Below are 20,726 nucleotides of genomic sequence, written 5' to 3'. Positions count from 1 at the left end.
CTGTGAAAGATTTGATGCATGTGACAATACTAATGATGTTTGAGCTATAATGGGAAGGAGGTTTATTAGTGAATAGTTCCTCACAGACATATTACCTCAGAAGACCTATGGACTACTTTAATTGTGCTCTTGTGATTATTATACAGTACCAGTCAAACATTTGGGGTCAGTAAGAATTTTATTTGTATAAATGACGATTTTACTCAGCAGACATACATTAAATTGATCAAAAGTGCTGTTCTTTTGAACTTTCTATTCATCAAAAAAAAAAATTTATCACAGTTTCCGCAAAAATATTAATCAGCACAGCTGTTTGCAACATTTTAAATAAATCAATCAATCAACCAATGTTTCTTGAGCAGCAAATCAGCATATTAGCATAATTTCTGAAGGATCATGTGACACTGAAAACTGGAGTAATTGATGAACATTCAGCTTTGTCATCACATGAATGATAAAATAATTTTAAAATAGCTCACAATTGTAATATTTCACAATATGGTTCACAATTTTACTGTATTTTTGATCAAATAAATACCACCTTGGTGAGCAGAAAAGACTTGAAACTTTGAAAAAATCTTACCAACCCCAAACCTTTGAATGGTATTGTATATATAATCAGTTTTTTTTTTCTTTAATATTGTTTCTACTGATAAATGGCACCATCTCGTGGGTCAAAAAAATCACGGCCAAAATGGCATTACAAATATCTAATTTCAAATATTTAATAAATGATTAACCTTTTTTATGTAATGTCCATTCATGCTCAAGTGACATGCATAACAAAAATGCCTGATGTATGACCTTTTTAATATAACAGTAGTCTGTTAGAACCTCTAGTCTAGTGATTACTTACCACTGTACAAAAAAGCATTAAAGAAGACATAACACACACAGTTTCTGCCCATCTCATGTTAATCTTGAGCATGAATATAGTTGGATTGCATCCTTCATATCACCAAAGTGACTCTAGTTTCATCAGATTTACAGTATAAAAGAAAGATACAGCTTTACATTTCTCTCTGAAAACAGCTGGAAGCGTGCAGTGGACTGCTCCATCTTTCAGTATCAAACAGTCTGCAAATACAACATCAACCTGGGCCTTGTTTGTAAAACATTCTTCACTGAAGGTGCAAAACACTTGCCAAATTTCGTTGCTACCCCGAAAAACAAACTGCGTCCACTGTCCACGTAACACTGGGTTCGTTGGGAAGCTAAACAAAGTTATCTTTCCCTCACATCCAGAAACACTTCTTTGGAGACATTCTTCTCGAGCAAGTCCTGTGCAGCGCTGCTGATGACTTCTGTGACCCAAATGAAGCACGTTGATGGGCTGCTCTTGCTTTCGCTCTGGTTGATGTCATGAAGAGCCATGCTCGAATTTTTTTTCCCAAAACTTATATGAGCCCAGAGGGAGTGTATTTGGCACACAAATACTCCTTCATACGTCCAATTCGTTTTTTGAAACTTTGGCCATGTTTAGCATGAGAATCCAGCTTTTAATACTGTAATTAACTCTTAGCATTAGACCCCCTCAACCGAACCCTTTTAAAATAACATTTCTTAAATATTGATTCTGCATACCAGTTATCAGACACACACACAAAAAAAACAAGGAATCTTTCTTTTGTGTTCAGCAGAAAGAAATAACAGCATATAGGTTTAGAGCCACGTGAGTGTGATTAAATAACGAAAGATTTGTCATTTTGGGGTGAACTATCCCTGTCAGCTTCCTTTAACTTTCCTGTTATGACCTCTGACAGCATCTTGACCGCCTGAATTCACTTTAATATTAGTTGAGTTTTCCATTGCACAGATCGTTCCGGACTCACGTGTGTGGAAAAGATCGAGAAGTGTCAGGAGATGTACTTGTTAGCATTCGAGCACTACATCAACCATCGCAAGCACAACATCTCACACTTCTGGCCCAAGCTTCTGATGAAGGTGACGAACCTGCGCATGATCGGAGCCTGCCATGCCAGCCGCTTCCTGCACATGAAAGTGGAGTGTCCCACAGAACTCTTCCCCCCGCTCTTCCTAGAGGTCTTCGAGGATCAGGAGGTGTGACCGAGAGCCACGGGGAAACTTGGGGAGGGATACAAGGGGGCAAAACTTGGTCGTGAATTTGCATACCAGAAGCATTTGATTTTTTGCATCCTAATGCAATGCCGAACCAGGACATGTACTTTATTTTGCACCATCAGCTTTGTCTGGGATATGTTTTGGGTTGTCGGCCTCCACACCTTTTGACCCTACAGTAACTTACCATTCAGATTCCTCCCACAGACAGACAATATGCTAGCATGCATCAACCTACCTCTCATACCAACATACCTCCCAACCTCAGAAGGAGCTTATTTTAAAAGCGTGACAAAGAAAGCCACACATTCAAAAGCTGTTTAATAACCTGTTTCGGAAATGCTAGCTGTTGTTATAAGGACAGAGGAAACTTCTATGAGCAACATCGAACAGCTACACATGGGCTCTACAAGATTAGCCTTTAAAATAATGCAAGATTTTCCTCTGATTACAGTAGTATTTTAGCATTCAGCTTCCTCTTTGCACGCATAGAATATCTCCTTTGTAAACATAACTACCTGTGTGCACTTGTTCACTCTGTACATACATTAATATGTTACGTGAACTTCTCATACCTCGTATACACCAGCATACAGTCATACATGTAGCAACATGTCCATACATGTATGTATGCTTACAATTCTACCTGCATTAACCCATCTGTCTACTTCCAATGCAGTATCTACAGTTCTCATATACCTTCCTATCTACCATATCCTCTTGTATGTTACTTAAGCTGAACATTTTGTGACCTCATTTTGTGAAAAGCCTCTTGTTGCTTTCTGACATGTGACCCATTTAGCTGTTGTGAGGTATTTCCTCCTGTATTCATCTGTCCTAGTGTTACCCATTTGTACAGACATATTGATGCACGTGCTTATTAAGACATATGATGTGGTTCTAGACATCCACCTCCACATTATGGCCTTCAGATCGCTCGTTGTGCTCCCACTCACCTGTCTCATTGGATGGTAGTACCATGTTATTACACAGAACTTCAAAGAATAATGTGGTATTACACCCCCCAAACGCAAAAAAAAAAAAAAAAAAACATAATCTAGATTTGAAATGTGGGATTAATAGTAGAGTACAATGGGGCTAACAGTCAGTTCGATTTTAGCCATCTTGGCTTTGGCGATATTTTTGCCATTCAGCTGCTTTAGAATTTAACCCTTTTAAAGGGATAGTTCACTCAAAAATTACAAAAAAAACAAAAAGAAGAAATTTCGAAGAATGTTGGTAGCCAAACAGTTGACGGTAGCCATTGACTTCCATAGTATGGAAAAAAATACTACCATCAACTGTCTAGTTTCCAACATTGTCCAAAATATCTTCTTTTGTGTTCAACAGAAGAAAGAAACTCTATAGTCAAGATGAAATGAAAATTTGTTTTCTAAATGCATGTTATTGTTCTTTTTTTTTAAACTGTTAATAAGTGCATATATGTGCATTTTTGTTGTGTCATTGTTATGTTTAATCAAAATTACATAAACTTATATCACAATATGGAATAAAAATCTGTTGCTACTTAAGTTTTACCTAAAACCATTTTTTCATTAATTCAGTAATGTACTAAATGGTATTTTGCTGAAAAACTCACAAACAATCATTGTTGCAAAATATTTAATTTTCAAGGACTCTAATTGGTTTCATCTGCAACATTTCATTTTATTTTTTAATTAATACAATACCTTTTTTATTTTAAAGTGCATAGCGACAGACAGGTCCTTAGGGTAGTACTATAGTTGTGTTTGAGGCTATCCACTGTTTTGAGAGGGAAATTAAAAATAGAACGGACTTTAAGCCCCATTGTACACTACATCTATGCTGACTTTGAAAGTAAGGAACTTAAACTCTCCACAACCTTCTTGCAAGATTAAATGAGTGTCACTTACCTCTCCATCTCTTCAAACAGACTCGAACGAACCCCTCATCCATGCATCACAGTTTGTATTCCTCACCTGCTCATGCATATATATTCCTGCTTAAACCTGTACATAAACGTGCACATTTACACTAAAAAGTCACATGTGTGTGATAGCAGCCTCACTCATGTGTATGTATACTTCTTTCCCTTTCACTTGTGTTGTGGGACCAAGTGTCAGTCTTGTTCTCTGTTTCTGAGGACAGTAAGAATGAGCCGGGCTGAATGAATTTCACTGTGCTGTAACAGAGCTAACTGATTGCTTAGCAGATCATTTTGTTTTAAGCAAGCGCTGAAGAAGCAGCACAAGAAGATGGCTCCTGCATAACACAAACCTCAATTTTTGTCAGCCCAGTTCTGTGGTCCCTGTGCATCTCACACAAGAACTTTTCATGCACTCTTCCCCAGCAAAGGACACAATCAGACCCCCAAAGCATCCCTTACCAGCTTATTTTTTGTGGTTCAGACGCAGACTGCATTTAAAGTGACACAGAGGAACAAAAGGGCAGAAAGGACAAACTCACTGTGACTAGCTAAACTCAGGCACGGAGCTCCCATGAGGCCATGCATCTGACTCAGGCTCAATCTAACCCACCAGCACTGCAGACATGCACTGCCCACAATCACAATCTTCTGCACCAGCAAGGGTCAGCTCAGCCCACAGACCCTGCTCTTGATGACGGGGAATCAGAAAGCCATTTGTTTTGCTGGACGTTCTAGATTACAGCACTTTTATTAGAGCAGACTTCAGTCCTTTACACTTAGCCAGACCATGAATATATTGGTTGAGACTTTGACTCTTAAAGGGGCCATATCATAATATTTTTTAAATAAAAAGTTCAATCAGAGGCGTCATGCCCATTCAAAGTGAGGTGGCACGTATCCCCTCAGATTTCTGAGCCAAGTGGATTTTAAATGCAGCTTCCAAACGACAAAAAAAAAAAAAAAAAAATTGCTGAATAATATTTTTTATATATTTGATACAATCACACCAATGTGATTAGATCGTTCAGTGCACAGCATCAGCTGCCAAATTCAAATCTGCGTTCGCTGGCTGGCGCTGAGCCAGAGACAGACGCGTTCGTACAACGCTTCATGATAACCAATCAGAAACGATTCTGTTGCGCTTATGAATGAAATGGCCAATCAGAGACATGCAGAAGGGTCATCACTGAAACACGGTGTTTTGTTCACTTGCTCGCTGACTGAATTATTTAGCAAATTCTCTCACCAAAAAACAACAAAAAGTGCAGATGTGCATACGAATGTAAGATATTCGTTTCATAATGTAAAGTGCTTCAGTGATTTTAATGGGAGTTTTTGAGAGTGCCTGAACTCTGGCTAGACTGAATGAAAATGTTCTTTACTCTCTGTAAATTGAAAGCGTTAAAATAAGTAACAAAATTTACATAAAATGCTAATTCAGTCTTATCCAAAATATTTCATGGCATGATATGGCACTTAAGTAAAAATTTGGGTTTTTATGTGTAGTTAATAGATTACACTACTTTGCCCATCACCATATATTGATCAAATATCAATCTATAAAGGTGCAAAAAGCGTACTTTAATGCCCCCCGCCCTCCCCAAAAAAAAAAAAAAAAAAACATGAAATGCAATGTCCAGTACAAAAATGATGAGAGAATTTTAAAAACAAACAATAAAATATTCTGTTCAGATGATGAACGGAAAAGTCTTGTAAGAGAATCTGGAAAGACAGGGTTAGTAAATAATCCCCAAATTTTCGTTTTTTGGTGAAATATTCTTTCAAGAAACATAATTTGTACACACATTCATTTCAGAGCAGATTGGATTCAGTTTACAGATGAGCACAGCAAAGCCCTGTTGCTCATTTCACATGCAAATAAACTGTTTATGACTTAAAGCCAAAAAAAATTAAGGATCATTAAGAAGATGTAAAAACAGTCATTACAAACTACATTTTTATTATTGTCGGAGCAAAAAACAATAAATGGACCTCAGGGGATAAATGTAAATAATAGTAATAATAAAATGCATGATATGACTCCTTTAACACGCCCCAATAAATGTCCATGTCTGCAAAGTAGCAAGTCATATTTGAGGTCCAAAAGTTTGAAAAGAAGACCTACCATTCCTAAAAAACAACAACAACTCTGTCCATCTTCTGATGAGGAATGTAAAAGACAAAGCACTCATCCTTTAGTACACTTGCTGTATTTTATGTTGAGTGGACATACATTGACATATTCGCAGGCTGTGAATTTTAATTAAGTGAGCGGATTGTGATGAGCAGTTGTTCAAACACAGCGAAACTAAAGTCGATGTCAGACACTGTGCTTTTTTGTACGTTTTTCAATCTGAACTGTACTGTGGATGTGCTCAGCATAGACAGCCATTGTGCTTCTCATGTGTTTAATTGGGTTCGACACCTTTCATTAGTATTTACTCTGTCTGCCATATCAAGATTCTCTCGTAGTGATTTAATAATGAGCACTTCTGTTATTTCAAACCATCATACCTCACGTGTGAATGATATAAGAGGATGAGTTCAGCATAGACTTATTAAAGTCACATTTGTGTCAAACACACAGCACTTCTCACCTCTCCAGTATCTTAGACTGCCATAATGTGATCAGACTGGAATTAATATAATTAGAAACAAAAGACTTTAAGATTTTTTTTTCCAGTCAGAAAAAAAGACATCTTCAGCAGATCTGTGTTTCTTTGAGAAGTAAACCACCATCACCAGTACCTCAATCTACAGTATTCAACATGGTCTAACACACAACAGGACCTTGCGCACTTACTTTAAGAAAACATTCTCATCCTCACTGCAGGCACCTCACTATTGATCTGTAAACCCATTCAGTGCAATAGACCAAGTGTACAGAACTCAATTCCTGGAGGGCTGCAGTCCCGCAGAGTTTAGCTCCAATCCTGCTCCAACTCGCATACCATGTGATTTTCAAATAAGCCTGAAGGACTTGATTAGCTGGATTGGGTGTTTAATTAAAGAAGCTCAACTCTGCAGGGCTGTGGCCCTCCAAAAACTGAGTTTTGCACCCCTGCTCGATAAATGATCTTTAGCTTTTTTATTTTTCTTCTTTAACAATGATTTTATCTGCATTCTCATAAATAGCTCTATAAAATGACAAAGACTGATGCTTGCACAAATGATGCTTGTCTGTGTTCATTTCTTTGCTTGTGAAGCATAATCCATGTGCTTTTACTCGATTTTGAACGCTATGCTTATACAGGAAGTTGTTAAGATGCCCTCTCCTTTATGGGTCGGTGATACACCATCTAGTCCAGCGCTGCAGAATTACTGTTAAATCATCTTTGTAGCATTGTACATTCTCCTTCTATGAAACTGTCCTAGTACAAACCTGTAATGGATGTGAAACACCTGTGAGGTTTTTCCCCTACAATGAATCTCTGTTCAGTGGATTAGTGGGTGCAATGCAGAGTATGTTTATTTTATTTACTTTCTTTATTTAAAAAAAAAAAAACAATCAACAATTTTGACTGATTCTCAAACCGCTGACCATCATTGGACTGTGGCTTGGTCAGTATGTACATATGTTCAAGATATTTGCTTTGAGCAATTAATTTGCATGCTGTATCCAATTTAACAATTCAGATTATATTTTCACACACAGGGACAAAGTGGAAATGATTGATAAATAAATAAAAAATACTATTTGCAGGTATACAATCAAAAAATACTTAATCAGACGAAAGCAAAACATGTGGGAGGGGTTTAAAAGTAACTCAGGTATGTGTGCTACTTTTCACTTTAAAAAAATGTTTAATAAATGATTGTTGTCTGTTGTGAAGACCTCTTGTGTTTGATTATTTGTTATCATTGGCTACTCAAAAAGGACTTGAAATTATGGCACAAAATAAGTAGCTATACCGAGAAAGACTGGTTAGATTTTATAGCAAATACATATCAGGAATATAAATGTGTTAGAGCAACTATACTTATGTATATTGACTAGACAGAGCTAGAGGAGGCCATATGTGCCTGAATACTAATTTAACACTTTGTACTGCATACGATCACCAATTCAGTACCACTAGAGGGCAGAAGACACCAAAGACAAGGAATTATCTTGCCAACTGCTAAAATTTAGATGATAAAAACAGATTAACCGAGAGTCAAACATTTATTTAGATACTAATAATTTTATATTTTTATATTTAGGTATTATCAACACCCAGCATTCCTTCACCTTCCAGCCTGTCGTTGAGCTGGCAGAGCTGGCGCAGGAACCCATCATTGGGCCCGATCTCGCGTCTGAGGCTGTGTCCAAATTCAGGGTCTACATCCTTCGGAGGACGCATTTGAAGGATGTTACGTCACAGCGCCGCGACGAAGGCTGTCCAAATTCGTAGGATCCTTCAAATGCGGCCCACAAATGCGTCCTCCTTTTCCCCGAATTCGAAGGATGGGTGTGATGGATCCTTTCGCGTCCTACCTATCCCATAATTCTTTTCGGCAGGACGAAGCGAGCGGTAGCGGAGTGGGGGAGGAGTATTATTTTCGATGTTTTTTAAAAACTGGCTTTTCAAAAAGATATATTTTCAGTGGTTTTCTAGTTAGGCATTTTGTTTTAGCGTTAAGCATTTTTTTACATGTGTACGTGTATATGTAAAATAAAAAACTGAACGTTTACTTTTGTAAACTAGCTTCTGCCTTACTGCCTGTGTGAATATCCCCTTACACACAGCTAATTTGTTAGTGATTGAAGCTGTTTTAACGCTTCTAAGGACGAAAGAGCAGACAGAAGTGTTTATAAAGCTCCGGGGAGAGAACGATGAGCTCTTCACCGGCGTCTTGCTTGGCGCTGTCACGGTTGCTAGGCGACAGGATATGAGCAACGGTTAAGGGAGGGAACTGAAAGAAGGGTAGGCTGTCCAAATTCACAAACACCGACTTCCGGTTTTTGCGGTCGTCGGAGGACCCATCCTCCTTCAACCGGGTAGGAAGGATCCTAAGGAGGATGCAGACCCTGAATTTGGACACAGCCTCTGTCTCACCGTGGACGATTTTATTGGATATCATTGATTGCAACATATACAATTATAATAAAACTCAAGATTTTAAGGTCAAGACATTCAACAGTGGTCGTGGAAGAAGCTAAAGAAAACCTAACTAGACTATTTTTAGGAGTTTCATGTGAATATTAATGAGTAGAATTATTGATGTGTAGGAATTTTTTGGAAACCTAACCCTCAAGAAAATAGCCTACGAAAACAACTATGAGAGCTTACAAATCCACCAAAAGCAAAATAGCTACAATTTGTCATGAGAGTGTTGGTAAAACTAAAAGATAAGAAGCCTTAAGAGGAAACCTATTGAAAAGAACAGAATTTATAATCTAATCTAATCACTCACTCACTCATCTAGCCAACATTCTTCGAATTTGATTGGTCAAACGGCGCTCCAAGACGGCTGATTAATACAAATCCAGCAAACTTTTCACTGTCAGTATCACTCCGCTTATTCGCGCCATTTTTCCATAAATCTGTTTTGCAGGTTACATATTACGCCAGTAAGTGGCAAGAAGTTTTTTCATGGGCGAGTTACATTCATTCAAAAGCACATTTTTATTCAAGCGTGACGCTTTTCTGAATGAGTTATTGAATAATTCGCTCAAACTATTGGTCATTCAAGCAGTAAACACCTTTACTGTGTGTGCCTTGAAAACGTGCAGCCGTTATGCTTCCTCTGGTGGACAAAAACAGACATAACTGCATCTAAACTGTAAATTGATCGATAACTTCTTGTTTATGCCCACAATCATTGTTCTTGATAGCAGCATTTTTTAACCTTATATGTTGTCTGGATAAAGCAGGTTGCTGTAGGAGAAATAAATCCTTCTTATAGAGTTGAGGTTCATGAAGCATATTAGCAGTGAGAGCAGACAGTATTATTAGTGGGTCATTGAAACAGATTAAGCATACTAAAGAGATAATTCTTCCAAAAATGAAAACTCTGTCATAATTGAATCATCCTCATGTCTTTCTAAACTTATATGACTGGCTTTGTACTAAGAAGATCATTTGAGAAATGTCTGTTTTATTGCCAACATTCTTCAAAATAAAGAAAGTCATACTCGACATTCACTCGTGAGGGTGAATAAATGACAGAATTAACATTTTTGTGTGAACTATGTTTTATTAATGGGTATCTAAATGCAGTACCACTACCGCCACTGAACGGGCAGAGGAGAAAAAGATATTCATTTTAAGCATTTTACCAAGACCCTTCAGACCTTTCATTGCCAAAGCTCTTTCAATGAAATTTGAAGCTTCTTCAAAATATACGCTGAGGTCAAAATGGTCAGTGTCAAAGGCTGGTATCCCATGGTAGATGATCCCTGTATCTGCATAGAACTCTGCATCTGTATTCACATGCATGTCCGATTGACCTTGTGCAGCATTGAGGATGTGTGTCACTCCCAGCTGATGCAAACGGGTTACATTTGTAGCTACAGACCTGTTGAGATACAGTAAAATAACAGCAACATCAGTATGAGTGTCTGAAAGCATCAAGCATTAGAGGGCGTCCTTCACACATGGAAAATAGCCATGTTTATTTAAAGACTTGTCCTTGAGAATTTGCAACAGGATACATGAACATGTTTTGAATCTCAACGTATCAGATAAGAAAGGCTGAACGTATGATTGCAAAATGTAAATGTTTGTTTAGCACTGCTGCTATAATTAAAGAAAGAAAACAATAAATTATCCACCCATTACATATCTGGAGGCTGTGTGAGGACTTACTCATTTCCTAGGAGTATCCCGGGGTAAACTTCATTGAAATGTTTGGAGGGCATACAGAAGTCTCCGTTTTCGTCTGTCAACAGATCATTGAGCTGCTGAACAGACACTTCATAGTCTGTCATGTTCAGCTAAAGATAAACTGCCTTTCAAGTAGAAAATGCTGTTCCTCAGGCCTCAGTGCTTGACTTTCTTTAATCCAGATCCATCTTCATTATGTTTCCTTTTAGAGTAATAAATAATGATCTAGTGTTTTCAATCCAATGGTCAGTATTCAGTTCAACATAATTCAAAAGTAGTTCAGATTCTTCTGTTAGTTGTTTTTGTTGTTAGGCCTAGAGAGAGTTGCCTACAGCCAAACACTCACAGCTTTTATCAAACCACTAGGTGGCATCAGTAAGTCTTAACATGATGGAATATAGCCTTTAAAAAATGATTTTTTTTTTTGACTTTTGAGATTTTTAGATTAAATCAATTTGCTATACGTCATGTTACATGACATGCTTTACTTCATCTAAAAAAAATATTATTATGTATGCCACTTTATTTTTCACTTAACTTTCATTTATTTGTTTTGTGTTAATTTTAGATTTGTATTGTATGAACTAAGTTGGAATATTTGTAGTTGTAAAAATTCATATTCATGTGACATGAAAGGGACATAAAACTCTGAAATTCCTGACAGTGCAATATCGAGAACATTCAAACACATTAATTAAAAAGGTCAAACTGAGAAGTTTGGAAACCAAAACAGGTTCTCAGGACTGTTGTAGCAAAGAGAAAATATTTGCAATAGTTTGATATATAGTCAAGAAGAATGACTGAGGTTGCAGGCTTTGAAATATAATATAGACGTGCATGGCAATCAGACAATGGCATTTTATTCAAATTTACAAGAGTTTACAAAATCCACATTTAGAATAGGTAACTTGTTCATTCTTTAAAAAAATCCACCACAAAAACCTGCAAGCAAAATCATGTCAGCAATGTAAATCTTCATGAAAACAATTCTGGGGAGGAAGTCGACGATAGTTGGGCTGTAAGTGAGTAGTGCTAAAAAGGGCTGGTGTGATCTGAAACAGCATGGACTGGTAGAATCAGTAGAGGGGATGCCGATAAACTGTCCAAGACTGTCCTAAACATCCCGTCACATCATCTGAGTTCTGGCCATTGGGTCTTGATGATGACCAGGGTACCAGTGTCCAAAAGAGTTCATATATCCTCCAGAGTGGATGGGGGCACCTTTGGTTGACATGGAAACATCCCACAGGGGCATTCCTGGTGAACATGGTGTTCCAGATGCAGAAGCTGCTTGAAGGTGTTCTCCTTCTGGTCCACCTGATCCATGCTTCATGATCTTTTTGTACTTGGAACGCTTGTTCTGGAACCATATCTTTACCTGTAACATTTGCATTTGGATTAGTATTTGTTACAACACGTTTCCATCTGTGGACTTTTTATTTTTATTATTCATAACACATTAGTCAAGCAAGATTGGAAGGAATTACCAAAATGCATGTAGGACCATACAGCCCTTTTCAGGTGGGAAATATAGTGGGACATTTGAGACCATATATATAATTAACCTTTTATTAACTGATAAAATGTCAAACAGAAGGCCCCATGGCCATACTGTATAAAGTTACTGATCAAAATAAACACACAAACCACAGTCAGAGAAACACATAGACCACAAACTGGCGATATTATGAACAATATACAATGTCAATACACCCTAATAAGACATAACTTTTAATAATAATAATAGGAGAGTATTTCGTTCATCTTCAGTTGTGTTTTAAATGTGCTTAATGAATAAATATTATAATTAAAGTCAAATCTAATGCATCACATTGAGACTAATGCAAACTTTTTTTATATATATAAAAAGCATGAAAGCATCTTATTTATAAAAGTAAATAAAGTATTACATTGAATTTGTTTTGTTTTTTTAAACCACATTTTACTATATAGGAACATTTAATCTTTGAAATACAGGTTTTCATAGTAAATTGTAATTATTTCTATCAGAAACATTGCTGTTTTACAGTAAAATTACATTCATTTTACTTGTTCTATTAAACTACATTTTTACTAGTTAAGGTAAATTAACAAAGCAAGTATTTTTTTCAGCTACAATTACTAACATTTTAGCTCTTTGTTTTATTTACTTTTACAAAATCAAGAGCAGAGAAGTCTGCTTTTTCTTGTCTTTTTGTAGTTGTAGAGCACAGAATTAACAAAATGTCACAAGCTGACATTTTAAGTGTGAATCTCTGCGAGTTTTGATTCAGCATGATTTTTTTTTTACTAAAAAAGAAAACAAAATGCTACAAGTGAGAAGAGCTTGACAGTTCTTTGGATCAAATAAAATTCTGATCAGTCCAAAGTTTTAACCAGAACCCCCACCCCCCCAGCATTCACTTGTGCATGTTCATTTTATTTATTTTTAGTTAAGAATATATGATATGAAGTAGCCTTGATATTATACTCTGGTGTTTTTAATTCCTTAATTGTGTTACTAATGTGGAAAAGTCATACTAATTGTGAATTTACAATCAAAGTCACACCCACAGAGCTGTAAAATCTTCTATAATGAAACATAATTAAAGTGATGTTTTTCAAGAGACTTTTAAGCTGGGTGAAAGTCCAATTACCCTTTTAACATTTTCTCTGCACGCTGACACCCAAAATAATTATTCTAATTTAGGATTTCACAATTGATTTTTTATTTATTTTTTATGTGATGTTCCTCTTGCCGCCTTTAGAAAAACTCTGTCATGTGGCGATGCCTTTATTTTTATCACTAAAATGATGTCTGCATGTATTATTATAAAAAAATAGATTAAATGAGCCGCCTGTACTAAAAACAGGAAGAGGTGCCAGGCAACATTCAACACTTTCTTCCTGGAGTAAAGAGTACTTGGCTCTGCAAACTGCCCACACACTATCAAACACATATTAAAGTTTTGATATGTGTTTTTTTTTCTGCTAAATATTTTCCTGCTGAAAAGAATTTTTTTTTTGTAAATGTACTCAAGAGAAAATGGTAACACTAATCAATGAAATATGTGATACATTTCCAAACCAAAATAACTGAGTTTTTATAATGTATTAGAGTATTGAAGGTTCTTATATGCTACACAGAAATTATACTCTAACACAGAAAGTAATGATAGTAAGAGCAATTAGTATGAATGAAGGTCATAATAAGTTTACAGTTATAAAAATTTAACAATTCATAATCTGTTTTCTCTTTGACTCTGTATAGTTTTAAAAATTTAATAATTAATATCTTTGTATTCGCAACAATACCAATCCCAGACTTTCAAACTATTCATCTAAAAAAAAAAGGCTTTTGAAAAGTAGCCGAATAAAAAAAGAAGTCTATAACATGGAAAAAAATATTTTCAAGACCGTTTTAATGTGACATTTTTTATTAGAAAAAAGAAAATAAATAAATATTTTCTTCATAAAAGGTGAAGGTAACATAACATTTTCTTCGTAAAAGTAAAGTGCCTTTAGTTGAAGAAGTTGTTTTTGTGATTAATTAAAAGTTTTCATTGTTTCGAAGTTAGACTTTGTGTGTGGGTGGATGGTTTGTAATTTTTCTAGAAGCTTCAGTGTGTCCTTTCATTATAGTAACTGAAATATAGGGTGAAGTCAGGTGAACTAGGCCACCGTGTAAAACGGGTCAAATAAGGTTGAAGTAGATTTCTTACATTTGTTCAGCTACATAGACATACAGCTTGTGACCAAAGACTGGAAGCTACTAAATTTTGAAATAATTACACTTTAATAAGTCGAAATATATTGATTTAAATTGATGCTTTAAAGAGATTAACCATAGAAGCAAGATTGGCAAAAATAGATAAAAATAAAAAAAACTGTCATGAGAATTACTTTTTTTAAGAATGCATGTGTGTACGTGGGCTTGTTGCAAGGGAATTGTTGCTGTAATAAGTATACAGTAAATCAATAATGATTTACTTTCTTAATATAAATAAATATGAACAAAAAAAGTTATAGGCCTATTCATACAGTCTCCCTTTAGTTATATAAAAACAACTTGAACAATCTGGAATAAATACAGAAACACTGCAGTTAAAATTGCGCTCGCGGTTGGAAACAGAACAGAACTGAACAAAACCGGATACTACAGCCATGGTCACATCCGCACTGCAGAATCGCATACTATATCTGCATTCATAAATGTATCTTTGTTGTCTAAGTATATGCAATATCCGGTTTTGACTATAATATGCGAGATATGTGTCATGTGTGGTTTCCAGATTAGAAACTGCCATTGAAGAAGAGACTCGTGCTCACTATTATTTAGACCTATTTATTTCTTTGTTTGCTAAATTAAGGATGAAAACATTTTGCAGGGTCATATATTACTTTCATAAGAACTATTATTAAGAATAGCCTATAGCCTATCACTCGAAATTGTGCTTATAAACGTGAGAGCGTAGTTCTAACTTGACGGTCATGTTAATCCCGTGGCTTCACGGCTCGCGAAGAATCGTTTTTTTTACAAAACCACATTTTTTTTGCTATATATACACACACAAATTTAGGCTAGTAGACGACATAGCATTTCCTATAAAAATGATAAATATGCCTCCATTGTTATCGTTTATTTTTCGTTCCTTTGTCCCTGATAAATAGAGGCTTTTGTTATTTTAGAACATTTTTACTTAATATTTTAACGATGTATTTGGGAACGTGCAATGCACTTTACGCGCCACCAACGTTCTGCTTTGTACAATGACACAGGCCTTCCCACGTTTACCTGTTGAAGTCTTCACATTGGTTTGTAGCCTATACAAGACCAAAAACTTCTGGTATTTATAGAAAGAATAACGACCTTTTATTATTATTATGAACCAATTTACTTTCAGAACGGTCCACAAAAGCATGCGTAACACATGGCATAAAGTCCAAGTTATTCTCCATCTTTGATTTAGTATTGTCATGTGTACATACCTGTGTTTGTGTCAGGCCCAGTTTGGCCGCCAGATCAGCGCGCTCCGGCAGCGCGAGGTACTGGGTCTGCTGGAAGCGCTGGTTGAGCGCCTGAAGCTGTAAACTCGAGTAGATCGTGCGGGGCTTGCGAATCTTCTTCCCCTTCCCGTTCAGACGAATCTCTCCACTTTCAATGGAACTTTGCTTCTCGGAATCTTGAGTAAGAAGATTAAATATAATATTTAAAAAATAATATAGGAGGTATACTGATAACTGTTAAATAAACTACAGAAAATAAATAATTTCTCAGAAATGTGCAGGCCATTCTGTCTGGAGAAAAGGTTTGTCAACCGCAAAAGGCGTTTGGTTTAAACTACCAAACTATACTACATTCAATATATACACGTAGAGCTGAAACTCCTGTGTTCCTGTGTGTATAATTTGTAGCTAACTTTATAGTCAAATTTCACTTGAATTAAAAAATGATAAATAATGAATAATAATAAAAGAGCCAGTGATTATTTATTTTCCTTTTCTTTTTAATCTTGCAATCCAAAAACAGGTTTCAAAGACATAAATCGCGAGACATTAGTCCGTGTGTGTGTGTGTGTGCAGGTTACGAAAATTACTTGATTTGTTATTACAGTCATAACAGTATTTTAATATTTTTAATATTTTAATATTGCGTTGGCTGTATAGCCAGCAAAGTTCAATAATTTGACACAAAAATTAAAACACGAATGTCTTCGAGTTGAGTACAACTAAAGCAAATATGCTCACTATTAAAATAATCGATAAATAGTTTACAATTAGCCTTCCTTTGACAAAGTATGATTTAACGATTTAGCATGTTATTTCTCTGTTCTGTCTTTATAGGCTTCTTGATTTTTAATGCGCTCATCCGGTTTTAAAAATTGTGAAGATAAACTTTGCAATGAGTCTTATTTGACCCATTTCACAAATTAAATATAAACATTTTGGCACGTTATTAATTAGAAATGGGTCGGTAATTAAACTAAATGTAAAGAGCAATAATCACAGGCCTATGTGTCGATCCCAAATTAAGGATTTCTGTCTTCAGAAATCAATCATGAATGCTGCGCCCTGTAAAACTAGTTTTCTCAGCCAGCTTAACTTTGGCGCAACACGGAATTTAGTAGTTGTTTCTTTTTCTTTTCTTTTTTAAGACGTTTCGGGGTAGAGTAAAGGAAAGCACACTTTACCTGCATCCTCTACTCTTGAGTGACCGACTGGATTGTTGTGTTGATAGGGTAGGTAAGCTCCGGATTGGTGATGGGCGGTGGGATAGTGGTAAGAGAGCGGGCGGCCGTACGAAGCAGCTCCCGAAGAGAAGGCTGCATCGTACTGCGAATGTGCTCCTTGATGCAAACCGTGCACCTGATAATGCGCGTGAGAAACACCGGGTGAATGCTGCTGGTGAGACTGGTAGCCGTGACTGAACTCCAGAAAAGCCGATTTTGAGGGGTCTGAAGCCACCAAACGTTCAGACAGTGAAGTCATAGTCATTTTTTAGAGTTATGTCCATTAGACCGATTCACCATAAAAAAGCAGCATCTATTTAGGAGAGTCATGTGGTTTCCATCATTTAAATAACTTCAATAAAAATATCCATGTCCGTGAAAAGGCGACGCTCATGTGTCTGCTTTTGTTTTGACTGTACGAGGTCTGTGAAGTTAGTCTCAACAGTCTCATGAGTTAATTCCAGCAGTGAGAACGCGCTCTCTTATTGGCTGCACGCGCCGTTCTCGTCAGTTCTGCAGGCGCAATGACGTCACTCGTGTAATATGCACGTCACATCGCAATTCACATGCTGCAAGCAAATGGTTTAGATGTATCAATACGATAAAAAACAAAAACAAACAAACAAAAATCGTTTGATACTTTGGATTAATTTCATAAAAACCAAGAAGTACAAAAAGGGCATTTAAGGAACGTCTCAAAAAATTATTAGAAAGTCTTAACGATAAGATTCATAAATATTAAGAAATAAAATTAATCAGCGGGCAGTGGTTTTGCAAATATGTAGCTATATAATTTCCAACCAAAATTTGTGAGTGACAACTTTGGTTGTTTCGAACATTTTCGGGGATTTTGGGACTCACTCACTACATGTTTTTCACTTAGGCTTTATATGGCTAGCAACCTAAAGTCTTTTAACATCAGTGATATGGAAAGGCACATGAACATTGGTTATGAAAATACGTGAACATAAAGACGAAACACTATCAACAGACGTTGTAGGCCTACTAAAATAATGCAACAATCATTAGCCCATAAAACATAAAATGTAGGCTAATATTAAACAAACTTTTCTACAAAAGGAAGAAATTAACGCACTAACATTTATTAGAATTAAGCATTCTAATTCTAAGGGAATTTTGGGAACTAGAATTACTTATTAAACATTTCACTTCTAAAACACGTAAGACAACTTTTACATAAATAAAACAATGTAGGCTAATTTAAACAATATTAGGCTATCAACAAAATTATTTTAAATTCCAAACAATATATATTTTTCCATTATAAGTTTTATACAAATATTTTACAATAACTTACAACTATATATATATATATATATATATATATATATATATATATATATATATATATATATATATATATATATATATATATATATATATATATTATATTTGTAAAATACATTTTTTATTTATTTACCGTATGACTGAGATCTTCCGTTAAAATGACTAAAGTTAATATTTTGAGGATACAGGGAAAGTTTCAACAGGAATCCGATTACGTTATTTTAGTCAAACAGTTTAACAGTAGCCTATTCATTGAAATTATTGTATAACGAAATCAGACACACAGGATTAAGTGAAAGCAGCCTCCCAGAGATAAAACTCATTTTTATCGAGCTCCAGAGGAGAAGCGTTGAAAAGAACCGCTATTGATGCGCGAGGTTGTTACATGTTTTGCTTGAAGCACACGTGTTGTTAAACCAAAATAGTGACGTTACGACAGAATTACACAAATTATAGGTACTTTTATCTTATGCCAACATTCCTCAACACACAGGTACAACCAACCGTCCCGACACGCCCAGCCTTGATGCTCAGTCCTGAAGCCTGAAACCTGAACTTTAACGGCAACACTCCAGGAAGAACCAACCGCGCTGTATGCTGTCTGAAAACATGACAACCTATTCAAATGTTATTTTATATTTCTAGACAAAGTTTTAATTTGAACACATGATTACATGAGCACTGCAGCTAAAAGAGAAAGAAATATTTTAACAATAGTTGGTATTCGAGCTGAACAGTATGGGCCAGCATGTCATAATCCTCTATGATTGACTAAGCACTGCTTTGACAAAATGTGATACCATAAGGGAAAGAAGGAGAGGGAGATATGAAGGATAAAGAAAGTGTAGGATAGAGATAAGACCAATGGCCACAGTAAGAGAGAAAGAGAGGATAGCGAGAGACTCAGAGAAAGAAAGTGTATACTCCATCCCAGTCTGTAATTATGTGTACATTATAGAGGAGAACAAAACGTGCCCCTGAAGTCATAACACAAGGACTTATACCCTCACTTTGGTTTTCATTCACACTGGAGGGAAAGAGGTTAATAACAATACTTCTCATCTTAGGCCAGACTAGCTGGCGTCCTCAGTGTGTGTGTCTCTCTACTGGTGTGTGTGTGTATATTTCTGCACACTGCACACTGTATTGTGTAGGTGAGTTTATGTCATCTTTGATTTGAGGCCAGGTGATAATGCTATATGGCGCATGTTTCACTAGCTAAAGCTGAAGCCCAGAGCTGATAAATGCTCTGCTGATGGTGAACTCCAGTGGATGAGGAGGGAATAAATCACAAGGCCTATAATCGATACTGAAAGAGAATGTTAAGGAGAAATTTAAGTAGGCTGCTTTGTTGGAAATTATTTTGCTTTGAAATATGTGAGATAATAGTAAGGCATGACCATTTAGATAATTTGTTTAATTGACAGGCAATTCAAAGTCTTTGAAGTAAGTCGTAAATAGGTGTGGATCCGTTGTCCATCAGTTGGGCTAAGCATGGAGTGATACACAAGTATGACATTTCGACGCAAATGTAGGCTAGTCCTACCTAAAAGTTTACTCACACCTACAATCTTTTCTAATGACAATGCCAAGTGAATGTCGTTATTTATTCATTATCAACGCAACCCTCTCGTTTATCATTAATAGCCTGATTTAAAATACGAATGGTCCGAAATGCTCATTTTTACTTTCAAAATCGCATTGAAATTAAAAAAATTATTATATGCTTAAAAATATGAAATATAAATTATTTATTTATGAGCCAATAAAAACTGTCCTCTGCAGTACAAAAATGAAGAATCATCTAAATATGTCCCGTGACGCTGACCATAAACATCTTCCGCTAAAGGGATTTCTAGCGGTTTCCAAACATTTGATTTATTTTGTTCTGGTTTCATCGCGATGGATGAAATGAACCTGCTCGATGAGGAGACTCGATTAATCTGCATGCACTATTTCATCATTATAAAGAATCACCCTGTTATCCATCTTATGGAAGGTAATCATAATTTAAATGCAGGCGTAGCAACCCACATCTAAAATAAACTTATCCTATAATTATATTGCACTAGACACTAGACACATCCTCGTTTATGTATAATATTTCATGTGTTTCTGTCTAAATGTAGGCCTATGTCAGTTTTAACGAGGTAGTTTGACAATCATTTTTTGCTTTGTTTTCAAGACTGGATGTTGTCGTGAACGAATTCTTCTCGGTATTATGTTTTATGAAACAACTTGGGTGTAGGCTGATTTATTATAAAGACGTTAATTATTTGCTGGCTAAACCGCAGGTATTATGCTATTATTGTTTTAGCAAGAGTGTTCTCTTTAAGGGAAAATGTTCAGTATTGTGTTATAAAAGTAAAACAATAAATTCTTGCGTAAAATCAGACAGACAGATATATATAT

General features: G+C 35.9%; 3 protein-coding genes across 9 annotated transcripts in view; 1 reads left to right on the top strand and 2 right to left on the bottom strand.

The window, feature by feature from the left end:
• LOC127950812 (thyroid hormone receptor alpha-A-like) overlaps window positions 1–7,820 on the top strand; it is a 37,132-nt gene extending 29,312 nt beyond the window's left edge. For 5 of the 7 annotated variants that reach the window (XM_052548152.1, XM_052548125.1, XM_052548134.1 and 2 more), the window contains one exon: window positions 1,817–7,820. In XM_052548152.1, the coding sequence (XP_052404112.1) occupies window positions 1,817–2,067 (251 nt within the window). In that variant the 3' untranslated portion in view covers window positions 2,068–7,820. Of the gene's footprint in view, window positions 1–1,245; window positions 1,772–1,796 lie in introns of those variants that run through there. The other 2 variants (XM_052548168.1, XM_052548174.1) reach the window with 2 other exon arrangements.
• Window positions 7,482–11,151, bottom strand: LOC127957147 (dual specificity protein phosphatase 3). Its single transcript, XM_052555556.1, has 3 exons — window positions 10,780–11,151; window positions 10,186–10,489; window positions 7,482–8,343 (listed from the first exon to the last, which is right to left on the bottom strand). Exons 1-3 carry the CDS (start codon window positions 10,899–10,901, stop codon window positions 8,188–8,190), a joined length of 582 nt encoding a protein of 193 aa, XP_052411516.1. The 5' UTR covers window positions 10,902–11,151; the 3' UTR covers window positions 7,482–8,187.
• A 484-nt stretch (window positions 11,152–11,635) lies between these two features.
• Window positions 11,636–17,432, bottom strand: LOC127942985 (homeobox protein Dlx4a-like). Its single transcript, XM_052539055.1, has 3 exons — window positions 16,968–17,432; window positions 15,766–15,959; window positions 11,636–12,175 (listed from the first exon to the last, which is right to left on the bottom strand). Exons 1-3 carry the CDS (start codon window positions 17,269–17,271, stop codon window positions 11,924–11,926), a joined length of 750 nt encoding a protein of 249 aa, XP_052395015.1. The 5' UTR covers window positions 17,272–17,432; the 3' UTR covers window positions 11,636–11,923.
• Between the last annotated feature and the right edge of the window lie 3,294 nt (window positions 17,433–20,726).

The sequence above is a fragment of the Carassius gibelio genome, chromosome A3 (genome assembly GCF_023724105.1).
Source record: "Carassius gibelio isolate Cgi1373 ecotype wild population from Czech Republic chromosome A3, carGib1.2-hapl.c, whole genome shotgun sequence".
NCBI lineage: Eukaryota > Metazoa > Chordata > Actinopteri > Cypriniformes > Cyprinidae > Carassius > Carassius gibelio.
Note: the sequence above shows the minus strand (reverse complement) of the source record. Positions and strands in the feature narration are given on the sequence as shown.